The 23,512-nt window shown below is 37.5% G+C and overlaps 1 protein-coding gene across 1 annotated transcript in view; it reads left to right on the top strand.

The window, feature by feature from the left end:
* Positions 1–23,512, top strand: part of SLC25A32 (solute carrier family 25 member 32) — a 34,781-nt gene extending 11,269 nt beyond the window's left edge. The window contains exons 2-7 of the mRNA XM_037802800.1: positions 15,460–15,610; positions 17,935–18,020; positions 19,111–19,271; positions 21,185–21,298; positions 21,498–21,643; positions 22,273–23,512. Of these exons, the coding sequence (XP_037658728.1) occupies positions 15,460–15,610; positions 17,935–18,020; positions 19,111–19,271; positions 21,185–21,298; positions 21,498–21,643; positions 22,273–22,408 (794 nt within the window). The 3' untranslated portion in view covers positions 22,409–23,512. The remainder of the gene's footprint in view (positions 1–15,459; positions 15,611–17,934; positions 18,021–19,110; positions 19,272–21,184; positions 21,299–21,497; positions 21,644–22,272) is intronic.

The following is a 23,512-nucleotide window of genomic DNA, read 5'->3' as shown; positions in this document are numbered from 1 at the left end:
TTTTGTTGCTTGTGCTTTGGGTGTAAAGTCTAGGAAGTGGCTGCCTAATACAAGGTCTTGAAGATGTTTTCCTACATTATCTTCTAGGAGTTTTATGGTACTTTCTTTTATATTGAGATCTTTGGTCCATTTTGAGTTAATTTTTGTGTAGGGGGTGAGGTAGGGGTCCTCTTTCATTCTTTTGGATATGGATATCCAACTCTCCCAGCCCAATTTGTTGAAAAGACCATTATGACTCAGTTCAGTGACTTTGGGGGCCTTATCAAAGATCAGTCGGCCATAGATCTGAGGGTCTATCTCCGAATTCTCAATTCGATTCCATTGATCTATATGTCTATCTTTGTGCCAGTACCATGCTGTTTTGGTAACTGTGGCTTTATAATAAGCTTCAAAGTCAGGGAGTGTAAGTCCTCCCACTTCGTTTTTCTTTTTTAGAGTGTCTTTAGCAATTCGAGGCATCTTCCCTTTCCAAATAAATTTGATAACTAGCTTTTCCAAGTCTGCAAAGTAGGTTGTTGGAATTTTGATTGGGATTGCATTGAATCTGTAGATGAGTTTAGGTAGAATTGACATCTTAATGACATTTAGTTTTCCTATCCATGAACATGGAATATTTTTCCATCTTTTAAGGTCCCCTTCTATTTCTTTTAGTAGAGTTATGTAGTTTTCTTTGTATAGGTCTTTTACATCTTTGGTTAAGTTTATTCCTAGGTACTTGATTTTTTTAGTTGCTATTGAAAATGGTATCTTTTTCTTGAGTGTCTCTTCAGTTTGTTCATTTCTAGCATATAGAAACATTACTGACTTATGTGCATTAACCTTGTATCCCGCTACTTTGCTAAATTTGTTTATTAGCTCTAGTAGCTGTATCGTCGATTTCTCAGGGTTTTCTAGATATAAGATCATATCATCTGCAAACAATGACAGTTTTACTTCTTCTTTTCCAATTTGGATGCCTTTTATTTCTTTGTCTTGCTGGATTGCCCTGGCGAGCACTTCCAGCACAATGTTGAATAACAGTGGTGATAGCGGGCATCCTTGTCTTGTTCCTGATCTTAGAGGGAAGGCTTTCAGTCTCTCTCCATTGAGTACTATGCTGGCTGTGGGTTTTTCATATATGCTCTTTATCATGTTGAGGAAGTTTCCTTCAATTCCTACCTTTTGAAGTGTTTTTATCAAAAAGGGATGTTGGATTTTGTCAAATGCTTTTTCAGAGATGATCAATTGATTTTTCCCTTTTGACTTGTTAATGTGTTGTAATACATTGATTGTTTTCTTATGTTGAACCATCCTTGCATGCCTGGGATAAACCCCACTTGGTCATGGTGTATCTTTTTTTTAATGTGTCTTTGGATTCGATTTGCAAGTATTTTGTTGAGGATTTTTGCATCTATATTCATTTGGGAGATTGGCCGGTAGTTTTCCTTTTTTGTAACATCTTTGCCTGGTTTTGGTATTAGATTGATGTTAGCTTCATAAAATGAGTTAGGTAGTGTTCCATTTTCTTCAATGTTTTGAAAGAGTTTGAGTAAGATTGGTGTCAGTTCTTTCTGGAAAGTTTGGTAGAATTCCCCTGTGAAGCCATCTGGCCCTGGGCATTTATTTGTGGGAAGATTTTTGATGACTGATTGGATCTCTTTGCTTGTGATGGGTTGGTTGAGGTCTTCTATTTCTTCTCTGGTCAGTCTAGGTTGTTCATATGTTTCCAGGAAATTGTCCATTTCCTCTACATTATCCAGTTTGTTGCCATACAGTTGTTCATAGTATCCTCTTATAATTTTTTTAATTTCTTCAGGATCTGCAGTTATGTCCCCTTTTTCATTCATTATTTTGTTTATATGGGTCTTCTCTCTTTTTGATTTTGTCAGTCTAGCTAGGGGCTTGTCAATCTTGTTGATCTTCTCAAAGAACCAACTTTTGGTGATATTTATCCTCTCTATTGTTTTTTTGTTCTCTATGTCATTTATTTCTGCTTTAATCCTTGTTATTTCTTTTCTTCTACTTGGTTTAGGATTGGTTTGCTGTTCATTTTCTAGTTTCTTCAGTTGATCCATTAGTTCTTTGATTTTGGCTCTTTCTTCCTTTTTAATATATGCGTTTAGTGCTATAAATTTCCCCCTTAGCACTGCTTTTGCTGCATCCCATAGGTTTTGGTATGTTGTGTTCTCATTTTCATTTGTCTCTATATATTTAGCAATTTCTCTTGCTATTTCTTCTTTAACCCACTGATTGTTTAGGAGTGTGTTGTTTAACCTCCAGATATTTGTGAATTTTCTAAGTTTCTGATGGTTATTGACTTCTAATTGTATTCCATTGTGGTCAGAGAATGTGCTTTGAATAATTTCAATCTTTTTAAATTTATTGAGGCTTGTTTTATGTCCCAGCATATGATCTATTCTGGAGAAAGTTCCGTGAGCACTAGAAAAGTATGTGTATCCTGGTGATTTGGGATGTAATGTCCTGTATATGTCTGTTAAATCTAATTCATTTATCAGATTGTTTAGGTTTTCAATTTCCTTATTGGTCTTCTGTCTGGTTGATCTATCTATAGGAGAGAGTGATGTGTTGAAGTCTCCCACAATTATCGTGGAAACATCAATTGCTTCCTTTAGTTTTGCCAGTGTTTCTCTCATGTATTTTGTGGCACCTTGGTTGGGTGCATAGACATTTACGATTGTTATTTCTTCTTGCTGAATTGCCCTTTTATTAGTACGTAGTGGCCTTCTTTGTCTCTCAAAACATCCCTGCATTTGAAGTCTATTTTATCTGAGATTAATATTGCTACACCTGCTTTCTTTTGGCTGTAGCTTGCATGAAATATTTTTTTCCGTCCTGTCACTTTCAGTTTCTTTGTGTCCCTGTGTCTAAGATGAGTCTCTTGTATGCAACATATTGATGGTTCATTTTTTTTGATCCATTCTGCGAATCTATATCTTTTAATTGGGGAGTTTAATCCATTTACATTCAACGTTATAACCGTGAAGGCATTTCTTGAATCAGCCATCTTATCCTTTGGTTTATGTTTGTCATATTTTTCCCCTCTGTCTATTAATATCCTTTATTGTACCCATACCGAATCTCTAGTAGGGCAGGTCTCTTGTTAGCAAATTCTCTCAGCATTTGTTTGTCTGTGAAAAATTTAAGCTCTCCCTCGAATTTGAAGGAGAGCTTTGCTGGATAAAGTATTCTTGGCTGGAAATTTTTCTCACTCAGAATTTTAAATATATCGTGCCACTGCCTTCTTGCTTCCATGGTGGCTGCTGAGTAGTCACTACTTAGTCTTATGCTGTTTCCTTTGTATGTGGTGAATTGCTTTTCTCTTGCTGCTTTCAGAACTTGCTCCTTCTCTTCTGTGTTTGACAGTGTGATCAGTATATGTCTTGGAGTGGGTTTATTTGGATTTATTCTATTTGGAGTTCGCTGAGCATTTATGATTTGTGTATTTATGTTGTTTAGAAGATTTGGGAAGTTTTCCCCAACAATTTCTTTGAATACTCTTCCTAGACCTTTACCCTTTTCTTCCTCTTCTGGGACACCAATGAGTCTTATATTTGGACATTTCATATTATCTATCATATCCCTGAGGTCCATTTCGATTTTTCCAATTTTTTTCCCCATTCTTTCTTTTATGCTTTCATTTTCCATTCTGTCATCTTCGAGGTCACTGATTCGTTGTTCAACTTCCTCTAGTCTTGTACTGTGAGTGTCCAGAATCTTTTTAATTTGGTCAACAGTTTCTTTAATTTCCATAAGATCATCCATTTTTTTATTTAGTCTTGCAATGTCTTCTTTATGCTCTTCTAGGGTCTTCTTGAACTCCTTTATCTCCCGTACTATGGTCTCATTGTTCATCTTTAGTTCTTTGAGTAGCTGCTCTAGGTGCTGTGTCTCTTCTGGTCTTTTGATTTGGGTGCTTGGTCTTGGGTTATCCATATCGTCTGGTTTTTTCATATGCTTTATAATTTTCTGTTGTTTTTGGCCTCGTGGCATTTGCTGAACTTGATAGAGTTCTTTTAGGATTTGTAGACCAATTGAAGTCCTTATCTCTAATTTATCAGATCTACAGCTTCGTGGAGTACACTTTCTCTAACTAACCAGCAGGTGGCGTCCACGAACCACCTGTTCTCCACAAGCCAGTTCTCCCCTGCTTAGCCTTTTTGGTGAGTGGGGGAGTGAGTCTTGTGGGGTCCAATTGGTGTACCAAGCTTGCGTGTGTAGTTGGTGTTGCCTGCCCTGTGTATGGGGCGTGTTTCTGGGCAGTCAGGGAGGGGGAGGTGGCTCTAACAATCAAATCTCCCTGGTGATCCTGGAGTTTTAAAGCTGCTGCAGTAGTCTAATCCTTCAGTTCAGTCCTGCTACAGTTTGTCTCTGCCACTGACGCACAAGTCCTTGGTATTGGCGTATGGCTCCTGAGACTTGTAAGTGGGCCCCTCTTCCAGGCCATGCACCCCGGGTCCTCTGTTGAGGGATGGCTGTGCTATGTCACAGGTGAATGCCGTCCCCCCAGGGCAGTTCTGGGCTGCTGGGCTGTGTGGGGAGGCTCCCAGTCTGCTGAAATGATGGCTGAATGGGGCTTTGTTAATTCACACTGCTCTACCTTCCCAACTCTGGGACAATCAGCTGAGGTTGCAGGGAAGGCTAATGTCCACGCCCAGTTTTGTGGTGTGTGCCTGTTATTTGAAGCACTTCCATCACACTGGGTTGTCTGGGGCAGTTCTGGGCTATGGGGCTGGCGATGGGCAGGAGTGTTTCCTGTCCACCAGGATGATGGCTGTGAGCGGACACCCCCCTCTTCTTGGGAAGTTGTGGTGTTTAGTGAATTTTCTCAGTCACTGGATTATTGCGTTTTGTCTCAGAGCTCTCCTAGTTCTGCTCTTGACTTGACCTGCCCAAATAGCCAGTCTTTGAAGCTTTCTGTATTGGGCTTCTTAGAATAATTGTTTTAGAAAAAGAAAAAAGGATTAAAAAAAAAAAAAAAAAAAAAAAAAAAAACGGGCCCTCCTCAGAAATCTAATGGGTTATTGAAATGCTAAGAGACAAAGCAACCAGGGCCATTAAGGAAAGGTCCACAGGGCAGAGAGATCAGCTTTTCTTCGGGATTTGCATATGCGCCTCAGGGCCCTTCCCCTTTCTATGTTCACCAGAACTCCAAAAATCCTCCGCTTTTATTTTGGAGTTTTTCGTGTTGTTTTTTTTCTATGCCTGTCTCCTCTCTGCTGGGCTGGCTGCTCTCAGATTCTCTGGTGTCTGGTCTCAGTCTATCTATGGTTGGAGTTTGAATCAGTAGAATGAGTTTCCGATAAGGGCAGCCACTGCAGTTCTCCCTTCTGCTTCCCGGAGCTGACAGCCCCTCCTCCCCTGGGACTGAGCCTGGCAGGGAGGGGCGCGGGTCTCCTGGTCGCAAAAACTTACAGATTTCGCTGATCTCAGCAGTTCCACGTTTTCATGAGTGTTGTATGAAGTATGCCCAAAGTCAGATTGCTCTGTGGTGTCCAGTCCACGCAGTTCCTGGCTTTCTACCTACTTTCCTGGAGGAGTAACTAAAACATACAGCTCACCAGTCTGCCATCTTGCCCTGCCTCCTCTTCTCTTTTAATATAGGCATTTAGGGCAATAAATTTCCCTCTTGGTACTGCCTTTGCTGCATCCCATAAGTTTTGATATGTTGTGTTTTCATTTTCATTTGCCTCAAGATGTTTACTAGTTTCTCTTGTAATTTCTTCCTTTACCCCCCAGTTGTTTAAAAGTGTGTTGTTTAGCCTCCATATATTTGTGAATTTTCTGACCTTCTGCCTGTTACTGATTTTCAACTTCATTCCTTTATGATCCAAAATAGTGTGTATAATATCTATATTTTTAAATTTGTTGAGACTTGCTTTGTGACCCGCCTTGTGGTCTACCTTAAAGAATGATCCATGAGCACTTGAGAAAAATACATATCCTGCTGTTGTGGGGTGTAGTGTTCTATAAATGTCTGTCAAGTCTAGTTAACTTATTGTACAATTCAATATCTCTGTTTCCTTATTGATCCTCTGTCTAGAAGTTCTATTCATTTATGAGAGTCTCCAACTTTTATTGTAGAGGTATCTGTGTTTCCTTTCAGTGTTGTCAGTATTTGCCTCATGTATTTTGGGGCACTCTGGTGCATAAATATTTATGATTGTTATATCTTCTTGATGAATTGTCCTTCCTTGTCTCTCTAAATTGTTTTACATTTGAAGTCTTATTTGTCTAATATTAATTTAGCTACTCCTGCTCTTTTCTGGTTGTTGTTTGCATGAAATATCTTTGTCCAACCTTTCACTTTCAACCTATTTCTGTACTTGTGTCTAAAGTGACTCTCTAGAGTCCCATATAGATGGGTCCTGTTTTTTAATCCATTCTGCCAATCTATGTCTTTTTATTGTGGAGTTCAATCTATTAACATTCAGTATTATTTCTGTAAGGACAGTAGTTTCTTCTACCATTTTTTATTATGGATTTTATATGTCATATCTTATTTTTTTCCTCTCTCCTTGTACCCTTCATGGTAATCTTCATTTCTACACTCTTCTCCAAACCTCTGTCTCCTGTCTTTTCCTATCAGCCTGTAGCACTCCCTTTAGTATTTCTTTTATGCTTGGTCTCTTATTTACAAACTCTCTCAGTGTCTTTTTGTCTGAAAATATTTTAAACTCTTCCCTCATTTTTGAAGGACAGTTTTGCCAGATACAGAATTCTTGGTTGGCAATTTTTCTTTTTCAGTATCTTAAATATATCATACCACTGCCTTCTCGCCTCCATGGTTTCTGTGGAGAAATCTGTTACAGTCTTATCAGATTTTCTTTCTTTTTTTTTTTTAAATTAAATTCAGTTTTATTGAGATACACTCACATCCACACAATCATCCATGGTGCACAATCAGCCATTCACAGCACCATCATGCAGCTATGCACCCATCACCCCAAGCCATCCCTGAACATCTTCCCTACACCAGAAAGAACAAGAACAAGAATAAGAAATACAAGTAAAAAAGAACAGCTAAATCATACTCCCCATCCCACCCTATGCTTCACCTAGTTTCTGTCCCCACTTCTCCACCCATCTATCCATACACTGGACAAATGGAGTGCAAGCCTCAAGGTCCCCGCAACCATACTGCCACCCATTGTGTGCTACATTGTTATACAATTGTCTTCAAGAGTCAAGGCCACTGGGTTGGAGTTTGATGGTTTCAGGTATTTACTTCCAGCCACTCCAACACATCAAAACCTAAAAGGGTTATCTATACAGTGCACAAGAATGTCGACCAGAGTGACCTCTTGACTCCACCCAAAATCTCCCAGCTAGTGAAACTCCATTTTGCTTCATTTCACACCCCCCTCCTGGTCAAGAAGATGCCCTCAATCCCACGATGCTGGGTCCGGACCCATTCCTGGGAGTCATATCCTGTGTTGCCAGGGAGATTTACACCCCTGGGAGTCAGGTCCTACATAAGGGGGAGGGCAGCGAGTCCGCCCACTGAGCCGGCCTAGCTAGAGAGAGAGGGCCACATCAGAGCAACAAAGAGGCACCCAGGGGGAGACTCCCAGGCACAACCACAAGCAGGTTCAGTCTCTCCCCTGCAGCAATGAGACCCACAAGGGCAAGCCCCAAGACAGAGGGCTTGGCACACCAAGCCATCAGTCCCCAGTGTTTGCGAGAACACCAGCAATGATCCAGGTGAGGAAGTCCAGTACCTCCGCACCTTCCCCCAGCTCCCCAAGGGGGACCTGCATATATATCTTTACTCTCTGTCCAAATCATCCCGGGACATGTCACTATTCCACGCCAACCTACACAAACCCACCACACCCCACACCCCCATCCAAAGTTCCATGCAATCGTAGCGCCTGAACAAACCAACTGTAGAAGTCACATTGTTTAGAAAATATAGATCCTGCACCAAACAAATATCTCCTTCCCTGGTCCTACACAGAAGCCGAAGCCCCAAAACACAGTCAGCCTCAACTTCCACCCCTTGATCCAACCCGCCCTAGTCCCAACCAGATCTACCCCACCCACATCTCCAATCAAAGTCGGGATCCCTCTTCAGCTTTTTTTTTTTCCCCACAGTTGCTGCATGTATCAGGCTTCCTTTTTATGTGATGTATTGCTTTTGCCTTGCTGCTTTCAGAATTCTCTCTTTGTTTTAACATTTGACAATCCTGATTAGTAAGTGTCTTGGTGTAGGTCTATTTGGATCTATTCCATTTGAGGTACTCTGTGCTTCTTGAATCCGTAATTTCTTTCATAATAGTTGGGAATTTTTCAGTGATTATTTCTTCTGTTATTATTTCTGCCCCTTTTCCCTTCTACTCTCCCCGTGGATCCCCATATCATGTATATTTGTTCTCTTCATGTTGTCATTCATTTCCCTAAGACCCTGCTCATGTTTTTCCATTCTTTTCCCTATCTTTCATGTATATGATTTCAGATGTCCTGTCTTCTAGTTCACTGATCCTTTCTTCTACTTGTTCAGATCTACTGTTGTATGTCTCCATTGTGTTTTGCATCTCTTCTGTTGTGCCTTTCATTCCCGTAAGTTCTGCTGTTTGTTTTTTCAAGCTTACGAATTCTTCTTTATGGTCATCCAGTATCTTCTTTATATCCTTCGTCTCTTTTTCTACATTTTCCTTCAGCTCTTTGCTTTGATTTAGAAGATTTGTTTGAACATCTTTAATTAGTTGTTTCAATTTCTGTATCTCAGTCAAAGTGTTAAGTTTGTTCCTTTGGCTTGTCCATATTTTCATTTTTCCTAGTATGGCTTGTTATTTTTAGCTGTCTATGTATCTGATTTTCTTAGTAAGTTTATTCTGGAGCTGGTTTTCACTCTTTTACCTATTGTTTTCTTGATGGTTGGCTTTATTCTCTATTTGTTCTTTGGCATTCAGTTCAACTTATTCTGGAACTCTAACATAGCTACTGTTTAGTTGATCAGAATTTTTCAGCTCTTGTTTTTTGGTCCTTGCCCTGCCTCTATGTAACCTTTTTGTGAGGGGGTCTTCCCAGATATGCTCAACCCCAATCAGATTTACCCAGTCCAGACTGGCCCAGGTCTCAGAAGGAGAGTGCAGTCTGTATCAAGTTTCCCTAAGAATGATACCCCTTAAGTTGTCAGACCCTCCTGGGAAGTCTCTAGACTCTGTGCTTTTCCTATCCTGTCCAGTAGGTGGCACTTGTCAGCCCACAGCCTCCCCACCACTGTAAAGAGATGCAGTGCCTCTAATTCTCAGCAGCCCCTTTCCCTGCCAGGAGCTTGGCTGGCTCAAGCTGTTTCTATTGTCCAGCCCCTGGGGTCTGAGTTCTCTGAAGAAGGCCTGCCAATTGAGCTGGGCCCCTCCCCCCCTTTTCTGGTGGGAGTTATGCCCTTTAGGGAATTATCTCCCCCATTAGACAGACTCACTGCTTTGTCTCTGAGATCTACCTTAACTCTACCGTTATCTGGGTCCAGCTGACAATTGAAAATGTCTGAGGCTTTCTCCACTGAGCAACTTAGGATGGTTTTTAAAAAAAAAAAGAGAAGGAAAATAAAAACAAAAACAAAAACAAAAAAACCTCAAGCAGGGGAAAAAAAAGAAGGAAAAAAAAAGTCCTTTCTCAGAGCCTTTCTCCAACTCCCAAGTTTTACAAGTCAAGAGCCGGAGCTGGTGCCCAGCTCTGTGCACCTGCCCCTTCTTGGGAGACAGCTCCCTAGTTAGAGCTTGGCTAACTCCAAAAGCCTCCATCTTTTTTCTTTTATTTCATTTTATTTTTTTCTGTCAGCCCTGCCTCCTCTATGCAGGGATAAAAGGCACCATTTTAGCTTTGCCTAACTACTTTTCCTTGTTCCCAGTATAGCCTATTTAAAGATATAACCTTTAGGGAATTATTTCCTTCACCTGCATAGTTACTCTCAGACAACTTTACTTCCACCCTTACTTGGGTATTGCTGAAGCTGAGAGTCCTGCAGCTCTAATGGGCTATTGAAGAGTTAAAAAAAAAAAAAAAAAAAGAAAGAAAGAAACGAAAAAAAACCCACCAAAAACTCTTTTCAGAGCTGGATCCCAGCTTCCCTGGTTTGTGAACAAGAGCTGTAGTTGGTACCCATTTCTACATGTCCCCCCTCTCCCAGGGCCCAGCCCTTTTCCAACACTCCGAACACCCCCAACTCCGAAGGTCTTTTTGTTGTTGTTGTTATTATTAGGCCCGCCTTGTCTGCAGGGCCGAAACCTCCCAGTTCCTTTTGTTCTTGCTCTTGATTTATCTATGCTCAGAGCTTTTATTCAGCAGCCTGAATTTGTTAATTAATTCTGCATTTGGGGCCTGGTTGAGCCCCCCTCCTTGATCCCAGCAGAGACTATTTCTTTTTCCCTCAGGGCCGCATCTCCATGACAGTCTGCTGTGCCTGTAGGGGGAGGGCCACCTGCCACCTGACTGGGAAACTTACAGTTCTTTGCTGCTATCTCAGCGATTCCACCCATTCCAGATTGGTGTACGATGCGTGTCCAGTCACAGAAGTCCCCCCAAGCAGTTGCTCCTGACAATTCCTGGCTATTCACCAGCTGCCCTAGAGGAGTAACTAAATTCCACACCTCACCACATCTCTATCTTGCTGTTTCTTCATTTTTAAATAAAATACCTGTGTTCAAATGAGTATTTTTTTTTTAAATTAAGGTGTTATGGATTGAATAATATCCCCTACAAAGACTTATTCAAGTCCTAACCCTCAGTCCTATGGATGTGAACCCATTTATAAATAGGACCTTTGAAGATGTTGTTAATTAAGGTGAGGCCAAACTGAATCAGCGTGGGCCTTAATCCAATAGGACTAGGGCCCTAATAAGGATAGGAAACCTAGGCAGACACAGGTGGCTGAGTAAGAGAAAGAGATAGCCATGTGATGGAGGCAGAGATTGAGTTAAGGATTTTCGACAAGCTACCACTGAAACACTTAAGACTTTAGAGAGAAAGCATGGCTGCTGAGACTTTGATTTTGGACTTCTAGCCTCCCAAACTGTGAGACAATGAATTCTTGTGGTTTAAGTCCACTGGTCTGTGATATTGGTTATAGCAGCCCTGGCAGACTAAGACAGAAAGGTTTGATCTTATATGATAAAAGTAGATAAAGTTATAACACTAAGGATTATAAAAGAAAATATCTGAACAGTGTATGGAGCATTGTTACCTATTACTGAGATACTCAATACTCTACTTCTAGGATTAGATGATTTCTCAAAACAATATAGAAATAATTGGTTTGTGCCTATAGTCAGTTGGTTATGAAAAGCAAGCAATGGTGGTATTTTCGTGGTTTGTTTGTTTTTTTACCTCAAGAGAGAAATTGGAATATGAACTCACTACTGAGAGAAAGATAGAAAGGTACTTAGAAGAGATTTATACAGGAGGATAAGAGTGTGCTGGTTTGGTTGTATTATGTCCCCCCAGTACACCATGTTGTTTGATGCTGTCTTGTGGAGGCAAACATATTTAGTCTTGATTAGGTTGGAACCTTTGGACTGGGTTGTTTCTGTGGAGATGTAACCCAGTCATCTGTGGGTGAGACCTTTGATTGGATTGTTTCCTTGGAGGTGTTACTCCACCCGTTTAGGATGGGTCTTAATTAAATCACTGGAGCCATATAAAAGAGCAGCTGTGAGTGACATTTTGGAGAGCAACTGAGAGACATTTTGGAGACGGCCATTGAAAGCAGACTTATGCCAGCCTAGAGTTTGCTCTGGAGAAGCTAAGAGAGGACAAAATGCCCCAAGAGCAACAATTTGAAGAACACACAGGAGTTGAAAGGAGAGCTAGGAACACAACATGAGATCAGCAGACACCAGCCACATGCCTTTCCAGCTAATAGAGGTTTTCTGGATGCCAATGGCCTTTCCCCAGTGAAGGTACCCTATTGTTGATGTCTTACCTTGGACAATTTATGGCCTTAAGACTGTAACTTTGTAACCAAATAAACCCCTTTTATAAAAGCCAGTCCATTTCTGGTGTTTTGCAAAATGGCAGCATTAGCAAACTGGAACAAAGAGATATAAAACCCAAGGGAAGCATCAGAAAGATATAAAGTACACGGTAAAACATTCCTCAAGAGCCTGTCACTTTGCTAATTGCTTTTATACGTTGTCTTGTATAAACATCGCATCAACACTGAGAAGTAGGTAATGTTTATCCCCATTTTGTGAATGAAGATGCTGAAGTTCAGAAAAGTTAAAACCATATAGCTAATGAGGGAAATTAGATTTCAAACCCAGGTCTTCTGACAAAATGTAGCGTTCGTTAATCTCATTTGATGCTGTAACACTGTCAAGTTAATGATGAAAGAAATGGACTTTTCCCCCTTTGCCTGGCAATGGTAAATAGTGATTCTTCTTTGCCAGGCTCCGTTATATATATACGATAGAGTTGGCAAGGGGGGCAGTGAATTGGGCATGCTTGTAAATGACCAGTGGGACTGTAATTTGTATAAACTTTCTGGAAGGCAGTTTCAAGATGTATTTGTAACCTTAAATCTAGACACTTTGGCCGTATTAATTCTCCTTCTATTAGCTGATTCTAAGGACATAATAAGAATTCACACAAATTGTTGTAGAGAATATTCTTTAGAGCATTTTTTATAATAGCTCGCAATGCGCTTATCAAATGGGATGGTTATATGAATGATAGGGTATCTGTGAGATGGAAAAACTATTACATCGTTTTTTAAAATTCTGGTTTTTGAAGTCTAATAAAAAAGACACAATATACTTTCAAGTATGCAATAATATATGTAATATAACCAATTTTATAAAAATATAATTGCTGTATAAATTTGGCTTTCATTCTAGGTCAACAGAAGGCACACTCAAAATAGGATAATTCTGGGGCATGGGACGGTTAATAAAAGGATTATTTATAAAGGTGTGAGCAAGTTGTAGAGAAGTCATGTGCCTACATTGAATGATGCAGCATCTTTGAGCTAGAAACACCTTAGGCTTTTGCCACTCATTGGGCCAAAGGACAAGGGGAGGGAGTCATGGAGAGGAAACCACTTTGAGAGGACCCATGATCTTCGGTAGAGGGGGTGAGCAGCCCAAGGCAACCTCCTAGGAAAGCGCAACTCTGGAAGGCAAGGTCAGGCTTCTGGGGAGGAGCATGATGGTGAGGGGTAGAGAGTGGATCTAGAAAGGAAATGGAAGATCTTCACAATATATTAATTGAACAAATATATACTGATAGCTTGTAACGTAACAGGTACTACGATAGGAGTAGAAATATTGGAGTGAAGTAATAGTCTCTGCCCTCATGAAGCATCTTCCTGCTGGGAAGCCAGAATACTTTAACCAAAAAAACACACTAAACCCTAGTAATTTCAATAAAGAGTGTTTTGTTTTGATAGGAGGATGCCATGGGAACAGAGAAACTTGACCTCATTTAGGAGATAGGGAAAGGGTCCCCGAAGGAAATTATTATCAAACTGAGACCTGAAAGGAGAATCAGAGTTAGTTGTGTAGAGGAATGATCATGTGTGAGAAGACAGAAATGTTCCTGGCAGTTGACATAGCCTATGCAAAAGGTTTAAGGTCAAAGACAGTATAAGAACTGAAGGCTGAACATTCCAGCAATTTTCATTAAATGCCTTAAAGTGTAGACTTTGATGAGCTGGGCACTATGCAGTATGTTCAATATGGCAGTATCATTGAATGCAAAGGGAGTATAGAGAGGAGACAGGCTCTTGGCTGGCATGAGTGATGGAGGGTCTTAAATGTTTAAGAATATGTTCTTTATCATGTGGCCTGTAGAATACATCAAGAGGTTTTAAATGTTATTCTGTTACTGTATTTTAATGTTAGTTGCAGCTGTTTAGCATCTGGAAGTTTTCTGGAATGAGGGATATCAGAAATGAAAATTTTTAAACTTTTTTCTTAGAACTTCTTTATTTTGTTTTATTACAAAAGTAACATGTCATGTTTGTTTGTTTTTTAATTCTCTACTTTGTATTGTTGAATTATCTTTTATCATTCTCACCCTACAACCACCCACTCCCAATTCCATTCCCTTCAGATACCTACTGTTAACCATATGGAATGTTTCATGCCAGTCTTTTTTGGAAGCATACCCAAACATATGCAAATATAAATGTATAGTTGTAGAAGATGGTTTTAAAAGATAATTATGTTCTTGTTATTCTTAATATAATCAGAGATGTTTCTACCTGTCACAGTCTTTTAAAATGTTTATAGTAGTTCATAGTACAGGTGTATTTATAATTTCTTTAAGCATTTCTCTATTAAGGGATATAAAGATTATTTTCACTTTTATTGCCACAGAAAATGCTATAGTGAAAATCCTTCCATGTGCATCTTTGTGTACTTGGGCTGGTGTTTCTGTAGGATATATTCTTAGAAATGGAACTGCTAGGTCAAAGGATAATTGCATTTAAAATTTTAATAGACACACCTAAACTTTAAAAGGGCATGAGAATGCTTATTTCCCTACACCTTTTCAACATTGGGCGATAACAAACTTTAAAAATTGTTTTCAATCTGGGAAGCGAAAAAAAAACCATCATATTAATTGGTATTATTTTATTACTGAAGTTGTGTGCTTTTTCAGTGCTTCTTGGCAATTTGTATTTTTCTTTGAATGAACAGTTCATATACTTTGCCCATTTTCCTTTGGGGTTGTCTTATTGATTTGCAGGCACTTTGTTTATAGTAGATCTTTTAACACTTTTTTTTTTTAATATATTGCCAGTTTTTTTCTCAATCTCTTTTTTGTAGAGTCTTTTGCCAAATAGAGCTGTAAAATTATTTTGTTAAAAATAAATATCTTTTAAACTGTCAAAAATAGATACAAATTCTCTTTATTTAAGAAACTTAGAATGTATATAACTTAGTTTTTGCTTTACCCTGTCATATTTTATTAATCTGGAGCTTTTGAGAGTAAGAAAAAATGAATGGGAAGGATATCTTTTCTACTTTCTGTTCTGATTTTGGTGTGTGTTACGGGGCACAGGGAAATAGAATTTCAGAAAAAAAGTTTATTCCATCCTCCACATTTTTCTTTCCTGCCACTCCTCAGGTCATGGCACCACTCTTGATGTAATTGAGGCTCCTGGCTAGTTTTTTAGTAATATTTTGAACATTTAAATCCTTAATTTTGGATGTCTATAACAGAAGAGCTAAATATTCAAACCTATTTACTTAGGAGGCTTTTGGATTATTTAAGAGCTGATCTAGCACTTCCTACAGTATTATTTGAGTATTTAGTATGCCCTCAATAAACATAAATAAATTCATGAATGTATTAATTTAAAAAATATTAAATAATTCTGGAAAATAATTTTTTCTTCCTAAAAGGTTTTCTTCTGAATTTATCTCTTTTATATAATTATGTGGTATCTGTGATTATATGTGACTCAGAGCAAGAACTTTGTCTTAACCTAACTTCATGTATCTTTTAATGCAGTGAGTGATGGACTGGAACTGAGGCCAAAATATAAAGGAATTTTGCATTGCTTGAGTACTATTTGGAAACTTGATGGACTTCGGGGACTCTACCAAGGAGTTACCCCAAATGTGTGGGGTGCAGGTTTATCCTGGGGACTCTACTTTTTCTTGTGAGTAAACCTAGCAAATTTTACAGGTTTTTGAATGTGAAATAAACAGTTTTAAAATTTAAAATTTTAAATAAATTTTAAATAAAATCTTAAATAAAAATTAATTTTATAGTAATTTTTACATATCAGTTAATACAGCAAGTTGACTCATTTAATCAGTTTCTCTGAATTAGAAGAATCAGAGAGAGCAAAAGGGCTTATGGTTTCATTCTCTGTCAGCTATTACTAGAAGTATTTGGTCCAGAAGAAAATTCTTAATAAGAGAATGGTAAAATTATGAGAACGAGAAATACTCTTATAGAAACCATTTCTGTGAGGTGAATTCAGGAAAGTGATGTGTTTAACTGGTTACTTTTGTAAACTGAATACACATATATTAATTAGAAGAGAGCTTTTTATTTTAGTTAAGACTATTTGAAATACAGCTAACTCCAGATAATTCAAAATGTCACTGTAGAGCCCCTTCAGTATTTCTGAGGTATTTAGCTGTATCATTATTCCTAAGCCCTTCCAACAAGGATAGTCAGAATAGAAAGAAAAATTGAATCCATCAGTTTGGCGTTTATTAGCAGGCTTGTGAAATGTCACCGAGACTGGAAGAGCTTGAAGCTATTGTCTAAAATGAATCCTATAAATTTCAGTTCCCTTTGGGGTGAAAAATACCGTATTATCTTTTACTATCATTGTATGCCTCTCATATTACTTGTTAGTCTGTTAGGAAAGGTCCGTAGCACATTTATCATTTTTTATAGGAAGATTATTTAAATAAATATGTCATTGTCTCCATTTATGATATTAATTCCAGAGAGCCCCACAAATAAAAAATTTCATCATTACTGAAGTATCATGACATAGTTACTTATTTATCCTCAGCCAGATTCCAAAAATATTTGAAGTGATTTAACAGAAATACATTTAATTCATGAAGTTGGGAAAGCAGGAGGGGACAGAGTTTGTGGTCCTTATAAGAACACAAACCGTAAGAGATCTCTATTAGGAAGAAAAGGTAAAAGCCAGTGCATTGGCTAAAAGAGTTTGAGACATATTCCTTCCTACGTGTTATTTGACACACACCTTCGTCTTCCCAGCTTATTTATTTCCTTACAACTTCACCTGTTAGGTGCCATCACCATTTGAAATAACTGCTCTTGCATGTCTACGGAAGAAGCCACAGAAGGCACCTGTGGCAGGAACATTGAACCTATGGAGTATACAAGAGCATGGTAACAAAGTATCATCATATTGCAGTAGAAAAACACATTTATTTTTCCTGGTCTCTCATAAGTTTATGGCAGAATCCAAAGTGGAAGCGAATGAAACTCAGCTTTAGTGTTTTTAAAATACTTTCCTTATTTTTAGTCCTAAGACATAACTTAGATGGGTGAAACTGTGTGTGTGTGTGTGTTATTTATGCTTATGCTATTATGAATTTCAGAGTTGTGTATGTTCTCCAAGAGAATTTCTAAAGGCAATTCATATAAATATAATGTTTATGCAGTGACAGTTTCTTCTATAACATTTTACTTGTTTCAAGTTAGAATGGTGTTGGTAAAGTTTGGAAAGATTTATTCAGCTGAAGTCTTCAAGACAAAAGTTGAAGTTGGGGTTAGAGAAAATGGAATATTTGACTCCCCTGCTCAGAATCATTTAGTGGATCTCTATTTTCTGCCAAATAAAGCCCAAATTTCTCAGTCTGCCATCAGCTGTGGCTCAATTTACCCTATCTTCCCATCCACCTTAATTACTGCTTTTCCCCATTCTTGCCTCTTTCCCTGGTGAAACTACCTGCCTCTCAACACCCAGCTCACATGTCATCTCCTATATAAATTCTTCTAAGTGACAATTTATGAATCTCTTACCATATTGTCTGTATTGTCTTTTGTTATGATTATTTGTGTGCCTCTTATGGTCCTTTTTAATACTATGTTAAGAAAGGATCCATGGCATGTTTATCTTCTCTCTCAGAATGCCATCCATAGTTAGCTGAACATACATGCTCAGCAAATGTTAGATGCCCTTTTTTTTGGCCTTTTTGCCCTGTCTGCACATACTTTCCTGTCTGTTATTTTTAATTGGTGAGTGTGTGATTAAAATATTTTGCATATGTATTGCTAGCCATTTATATTTAGGGGGAGGGGTGATATCTTACAAGAAGCCATTTCTAGCAAATCCATTAGTGTAAAGGGTCTCATTTTGTGCTTGCATTAGGCATTGACTTACTCTGGAGATACTCTTGTTGAGTTTCACATACTTTCAAACAGACTTTAGTATTGTATGGCACCTATTCAAATATTTATCAAACTGTTCATGTTTAATTCTTTTAGTTATAATGCCATCAAATCATATAAGACAGAAGGAAGAGCTGAACGGTTAGAGGCAACAGAATACCTCATCTCAGCTGCTGAAGCTGGTAAGGCAGTATGTGAAATATAAAACACCAACTTCCAACTTGATTTTTATTCTTGCTTTGATTTTATTTTCCTTTTTTCTTTGAACACCAGAGTTTAAATATGCTTATCTAATTATATTAATCGGTTATCACATGAAATTTCTTAGAAAGCAGGTGTTTTTATTTATTACTCTGAGGAGACTGCAAGAATTTTACTTATCACAAAAGGTTGGTAAAATTTAACAAAGCTATGAATCCATTTAAAGTATAATTTCAGTTGACAAATTATATAATTTAGTAGTCTTGTTTTATTGCCTCATGTATGCATAGTGTCCAGAGGGAAAAAACAAAGACCCATAAGTCTGTATAACTCCTGCTTTGATAACCTGCATACCTTGGTTTCTTAGTGTTTATTAGTTGTGAGTTCTTTAAGGCAGCAACTATTTTACTCACTTTTGAATCCCCAGCCACTAGCAAAGCCTAAATCACAACAGAACTCAATAAATATTGTTGAAGAAATGACTACTTAGGAAACTCAGTAAACAAGAAACTTAACCGGATGATTTTTTTTTTAATTTTAACTTTCTATGAAGAATGTAAAGTGCTACTTACTACTGTATGTAAATTATTTAATTTTGAGGAGAAATAGTTTGAATGGATTTGAGGAAGATTATCATAAAAGTTGGGATGGATATATGTGTGCAGATTCTGGATTCCTAGTCCTCTTCTCTTAATCTTTAACCCCTCCTGTTTTATATCATTTCCTGATTCTGAGTATCTGTATCTCCTAATAGTCTGTTTCGCAGGATTTCCGTCTATTCTCTACTGTAAGCCACATAGTTTAGGACCCAGAACATCTTTTCTATCTTCATACCTCGAAGGGAAACTATTTCACAGTCCATCCCCCTTATAATTTACCTCTCACTAACTGCATGAGGAACTTTTTATGACCACCAAAAACTATATCTATCCTTCAACCCTTAGAGTGTCTGAGACTACGTATCACTCACTGTTGCTGGTAAAGCCTCTGTGTGACCCCATTCTTTATTTAAATGGACTGTTCTTAATTTATATTGTCATAGTGAGTAATCTTATTTGAATCTGATTTTAGGAGCCATGACCCTCTGCATTACAAACCCATTATGGGTAGCAAAAACTCGCCTTATGTTACAATATGATGGTGATGTTAACTCTCCACAACGACAGTATAAAGGAATGTGTGATACCCTTTTGAAAATATATAAGTATGAAGGTGTGCGTGGATTGTATAAGGTAATAAATTATTATTGTCAATGTCATATTTTGAATAACTAAAAATTGTTACTTCTTCATTCCGATTGGTTGAATTAAATGGCCTGTGGTCAGTCCTAAAAAGAAGGCAGACTAAGCAAGAAACAATTTAATAAAAACTGAAATCTAGTTTACAATATTGAAATTGTACTTTAAACTGTCCTCCTTACCACAAGATATATTGTCATGGCACTGGTAGGTGTGAGAACTGTCTGAAACTTTGTCAAGTACCTTTCGACTAGGTCACACTCCAGGTCACATATCCCTTCTTCCCCTCCCGGGAAGCTGTGGTGTCTTGGGAACTTGGGATAACATAGTAGGGAGAAGAGATCAGTGGGTCTAACAGAATCTTAGGGAGAGTTGATTGACCTCATGGTCAGTGTACTAACTATATAACAACTCCATTCTGTCAAGGGAATTTATTTTGGCCAAATCTTAAATGACTTAAACAAAACGATGACAACACAACCCTTGCTTATTGTAGTATTTTTTGAAATTTCTTCGTAGTGGCAGTAAGCTCTGTTTTCTGATTTTTATACCTCCTTTTTTCTTTACCTGTTAATTCCTTGTCCACCTCCCTACTTCACCTCCTGCTTACTCCCAGGAAGACTTTTAAAGCCATAAATAGTTTAAAATCAAATTTAGATATATTAAATTTTTGTTTGTTTTTTGAGAATTGTATAATGGCTTTTCAAATCATTGACATTATAAAATTAGTGTTAAGATAACTGATGTATAGACAAAAATTTTGGAAATATATCATTCAGTTCTTTGTTTTTTCCTAACACTTCTTTTCTCATTCTTTTGGATTACCTATGCCATGGAATTACCATTCCCTTTCTTAACTTACCTCCTACTTGTAACCCAATTCTTAATGGTAGAAAAGGATGCTTTAGGCATTATTGAACAGAGAGGTCCACTTATGTTGAAGTTCTCATTTCTTTTCAATATACCAGGTAGAGTCTTCCTAGAATAAGTCATGTAGTCCAACATCCTCATTTTAAAGGTAATGAACAAGGATGGCTAAGATTTAAAATTTGTTTGAATTTTAGTGTTAGTAGCATATACACATCTAAAAATGCAGTCATGCTTTCCATTCCAGATCTATTTCAGGTTAGAAATTTCAGTTTTTCTGACCTTACAATGTAGGTCTTCTTTATGTTTATATGTATCCTGTTTAAAGAAAAACTACTTAAATATAACTGATTTAAAATTAGCTAAATTTAACTAATAGGAAATTCCAAATTTGAACTTAAAAAAAAACAGAAAAGAATACTTTCTTTAACTCTGTATGCAAAAATGTGATTTGTGCACAATAAATAAATTTGCTTAAGGTACTGTATTAGGGTTCTCTAGAGAAATAGAACCAACAGGAGATATCTGTAAATATTATGAAATTTTTAAAAATTGTTTCACTCACCTGTGGAGATGCACAAGTCCAAATTCTCTAGGGTTAGACTGCAAGTTGGGAACTCCGATGAAGGTTTTTGACAAATTGCCCAGGAGAAGATGGCTTTCTGAAGTAGAGATGAAAATTCTCTCTTCTGACTGATGAAATCATCACTTCTCCTTTTAAAGCCTTCAACTGACTGGATGAAACAGCTCTCATTGCTGAAGGCAGTCTCCTCAGTTGATTGTAGATGTAATCAGCTATAGATGCAATCAACTTGATGATTTAGGTCCACGAAATGTCCTCAACACAGAAACAATTAGGCCAGTGTTTGCTTGACCTTTCAACTGGGCACCATTACCTGGCCAAGCTGACACATGAACTGAATCATCACAGGTATTATATTAAGAGGTAAAAGAAAATATTTTAATAAATATGTTTTTCTTGGAAGTATGTTGTTTAGTTTATTTTTTGTTTTTGTTTTGTTTTAATGGCTCCCTTCCAGGGATTTGTTCCTGGGTTGTTTGGAACCTCACATGGTGCCCTTCAGTTTATGGCATATGAATTACTGAAATTGAAATACAACCAGCATACCAATAGATTACCAGAAGCCCAGTTGGTAAGATGATTCTTGAAAAATATCATTTACTTTCATGGGCATTTCATAAGTAGAAATTTTATCATGCTTGCTTTGGTAATATCAATGTGATAATGAGTACTGACAGTTAAATGTTTATTTTCCTATATAATTTTACTTCTGTATTTTTAAAGAAATCCAGACTAAAGAAAAACATAAATGTTTTGTGTTGTCATTTTAGAGCACAGGAGAGTATATATCTGTTGCAGCATTATCCAAAATATTTGCTGTAGCAGCAACGTACCCCTATCAAGTTGTGAGAGCTCGTCTTCAGGATCAACACATTTTTTACAAGGGTGTATTGGATGTAATCACAAAAACATGGAGGTGAGAGCATGAGGTCTATCCAAACTGGTATTAAGAGGGAACTTGCGTATCATAGACTGTCTAGTTGATATTAGTTTTATACTGGAGGCCAGTGTGCTGTGGTGAAAATGTGCCTGGTTGGTTCTTAGTTTCCTGTTTATGACATCTGGTACCATAGACTAATCATTCTGAGGCTTGATTTAATTCAGTTCCAGATAGAGTTATTGAGAGCCTAAGTTACAAGTTCCTAGACCATATCCCCTATTCTAGGCATTTAAGGAAATAAGGTTTTATTTGGGTGTGCTATATTTAGTGCTGCCTAGCATTATATAAGCCAAAAAATTTTTAATACGTATATTCAGAGTTAAAACTCCTGCATATTCATATATTTAAAGGCATTTGAAAGATTCCATTAAGGCACTTTTCAGTTTGGTTTTGAGGTGTCTTTTCCCTCTCTTTCTCAGTCAGTCCACAAAGGAATGTTAGGGCCCACCAAATGTCTCATAAACTACATTCCTTCAGAAGACTGGAAACATGGACATAAATCACAGTGTGGTTTGACTGCTTGCTTCATCCTGTGTCATTTAAACTTTGTATTTTCAGTCTAGCTGTCTAGGAAATTAAGCATATGTCTGTTTTTCCCTCTAAAGGAAAGAAGGCATCGGTGGATTTTACAAAGGAATTGCCCCCAATTTGATTAGAGTGACTCCAGCCTGCTGTATTACTTTCGTGGTATATGAAAATGTCTCATATTTTTTAGTTGACCTTAGAGAAAAGAGAAAATAAGCTAAAAGAATTATCTAATTCTAGTATATTTGCCAAGACAGCAGCATGTTCCTTTGTTTTTAAAACGTAAGACTCAGAATACTGCAAAAAATACATGGCTCATAATTGAAACTGATCTGTAATCGTTAGAAGTCAAAGAACTGTTAAGGTTTTGCAATGTTTTTCTGCTTTTTGCCTTCCCATATTTGTGGCGCTTGGCTACCTCTGCCTCAAATGGCTGCCATCCCACAATGTAAAACGGACATTAAGTGTAGAGCTTCATAAAGTTGTTCATTTCATTGTTCAGGTAGAAGCTGCTTTGCAACATTTGCTACATGGATTTAAATGAATTTGCTGCTTTTTCTAAACTCATTTGCCTGGATTGGTTTTCAAATTGACTAATGTGCAATAGTAAGAAGATGGCTTCTTATAAGAATGTCATTGTATGTTTCAAGGGTAAACTAAACTTCAGTGATTACTGAGAAAGGTATTGCCCAAATTCAGACCATATTAGATTGGGATATTTTGGTAAGAAAGAATCCACCATAAATATGGTTTACTTTTAATTCAGTTTTAAGGCATTTACAAGAGAGAATTGAGGAGTTTGAGAAATATCTGATATCTGTTGTTATTCCATTACTAATGTTTGAATTTTTCAGATGCTTCTTCCATGATTTAAAGTGTAATCTGGATCCAGTTCTTGTTTTTTTTAGTATAGACAGTGTATTTTAAATTTATAAAATTTGAATTTCTAGGATCCGGCTATATCAGTCTTTATGTAATATGTATGGCTATAAATTACTTATTGGGGATGCTAATAGATCCCCTTATACAGATGCTGGAATGTTTGGGGTATGTTTGTTGGCAAACTGTATGGAAATGAGAAACAGTCAGAAACTGTACCTTATGGAGTAGAGTAATACTCACTTAACTTTGGGATATCTGGGTCCAGATCCCAAATTAAATGATCAATCTATATTGGTTGCTCAAATTTATGTTTAGATACAAATTACATTAATGAACAATATTGATTTTACTTTCATGAATCGTTGTAAATATCTATGAATATAAAGGCCTTCTCCAAAAGGATGCCAGAATAATAATAAAGTTTTTATTTATCAAATA

This window comes from Choloepus didactylus, chromosome 14 (genome assembly GCF_015220235.1).
Source record: "Choloepus didactylus isolate mChoDid1 chromosome 14, mChoDid1.pri, whole genome shotgun sequence".
In the NCBI taxonomy this organism is placed as follows: Eukaryota; Metazoa; Chordata; class Mammalia; order Pilosa; family Megalonychidae; genus Choloepus; species Choloepus didactylus.
Note: the sequence above shows the minus strand (reverse complement) of the source record. Positions and strands in the feature narration are given on the sequence as shown.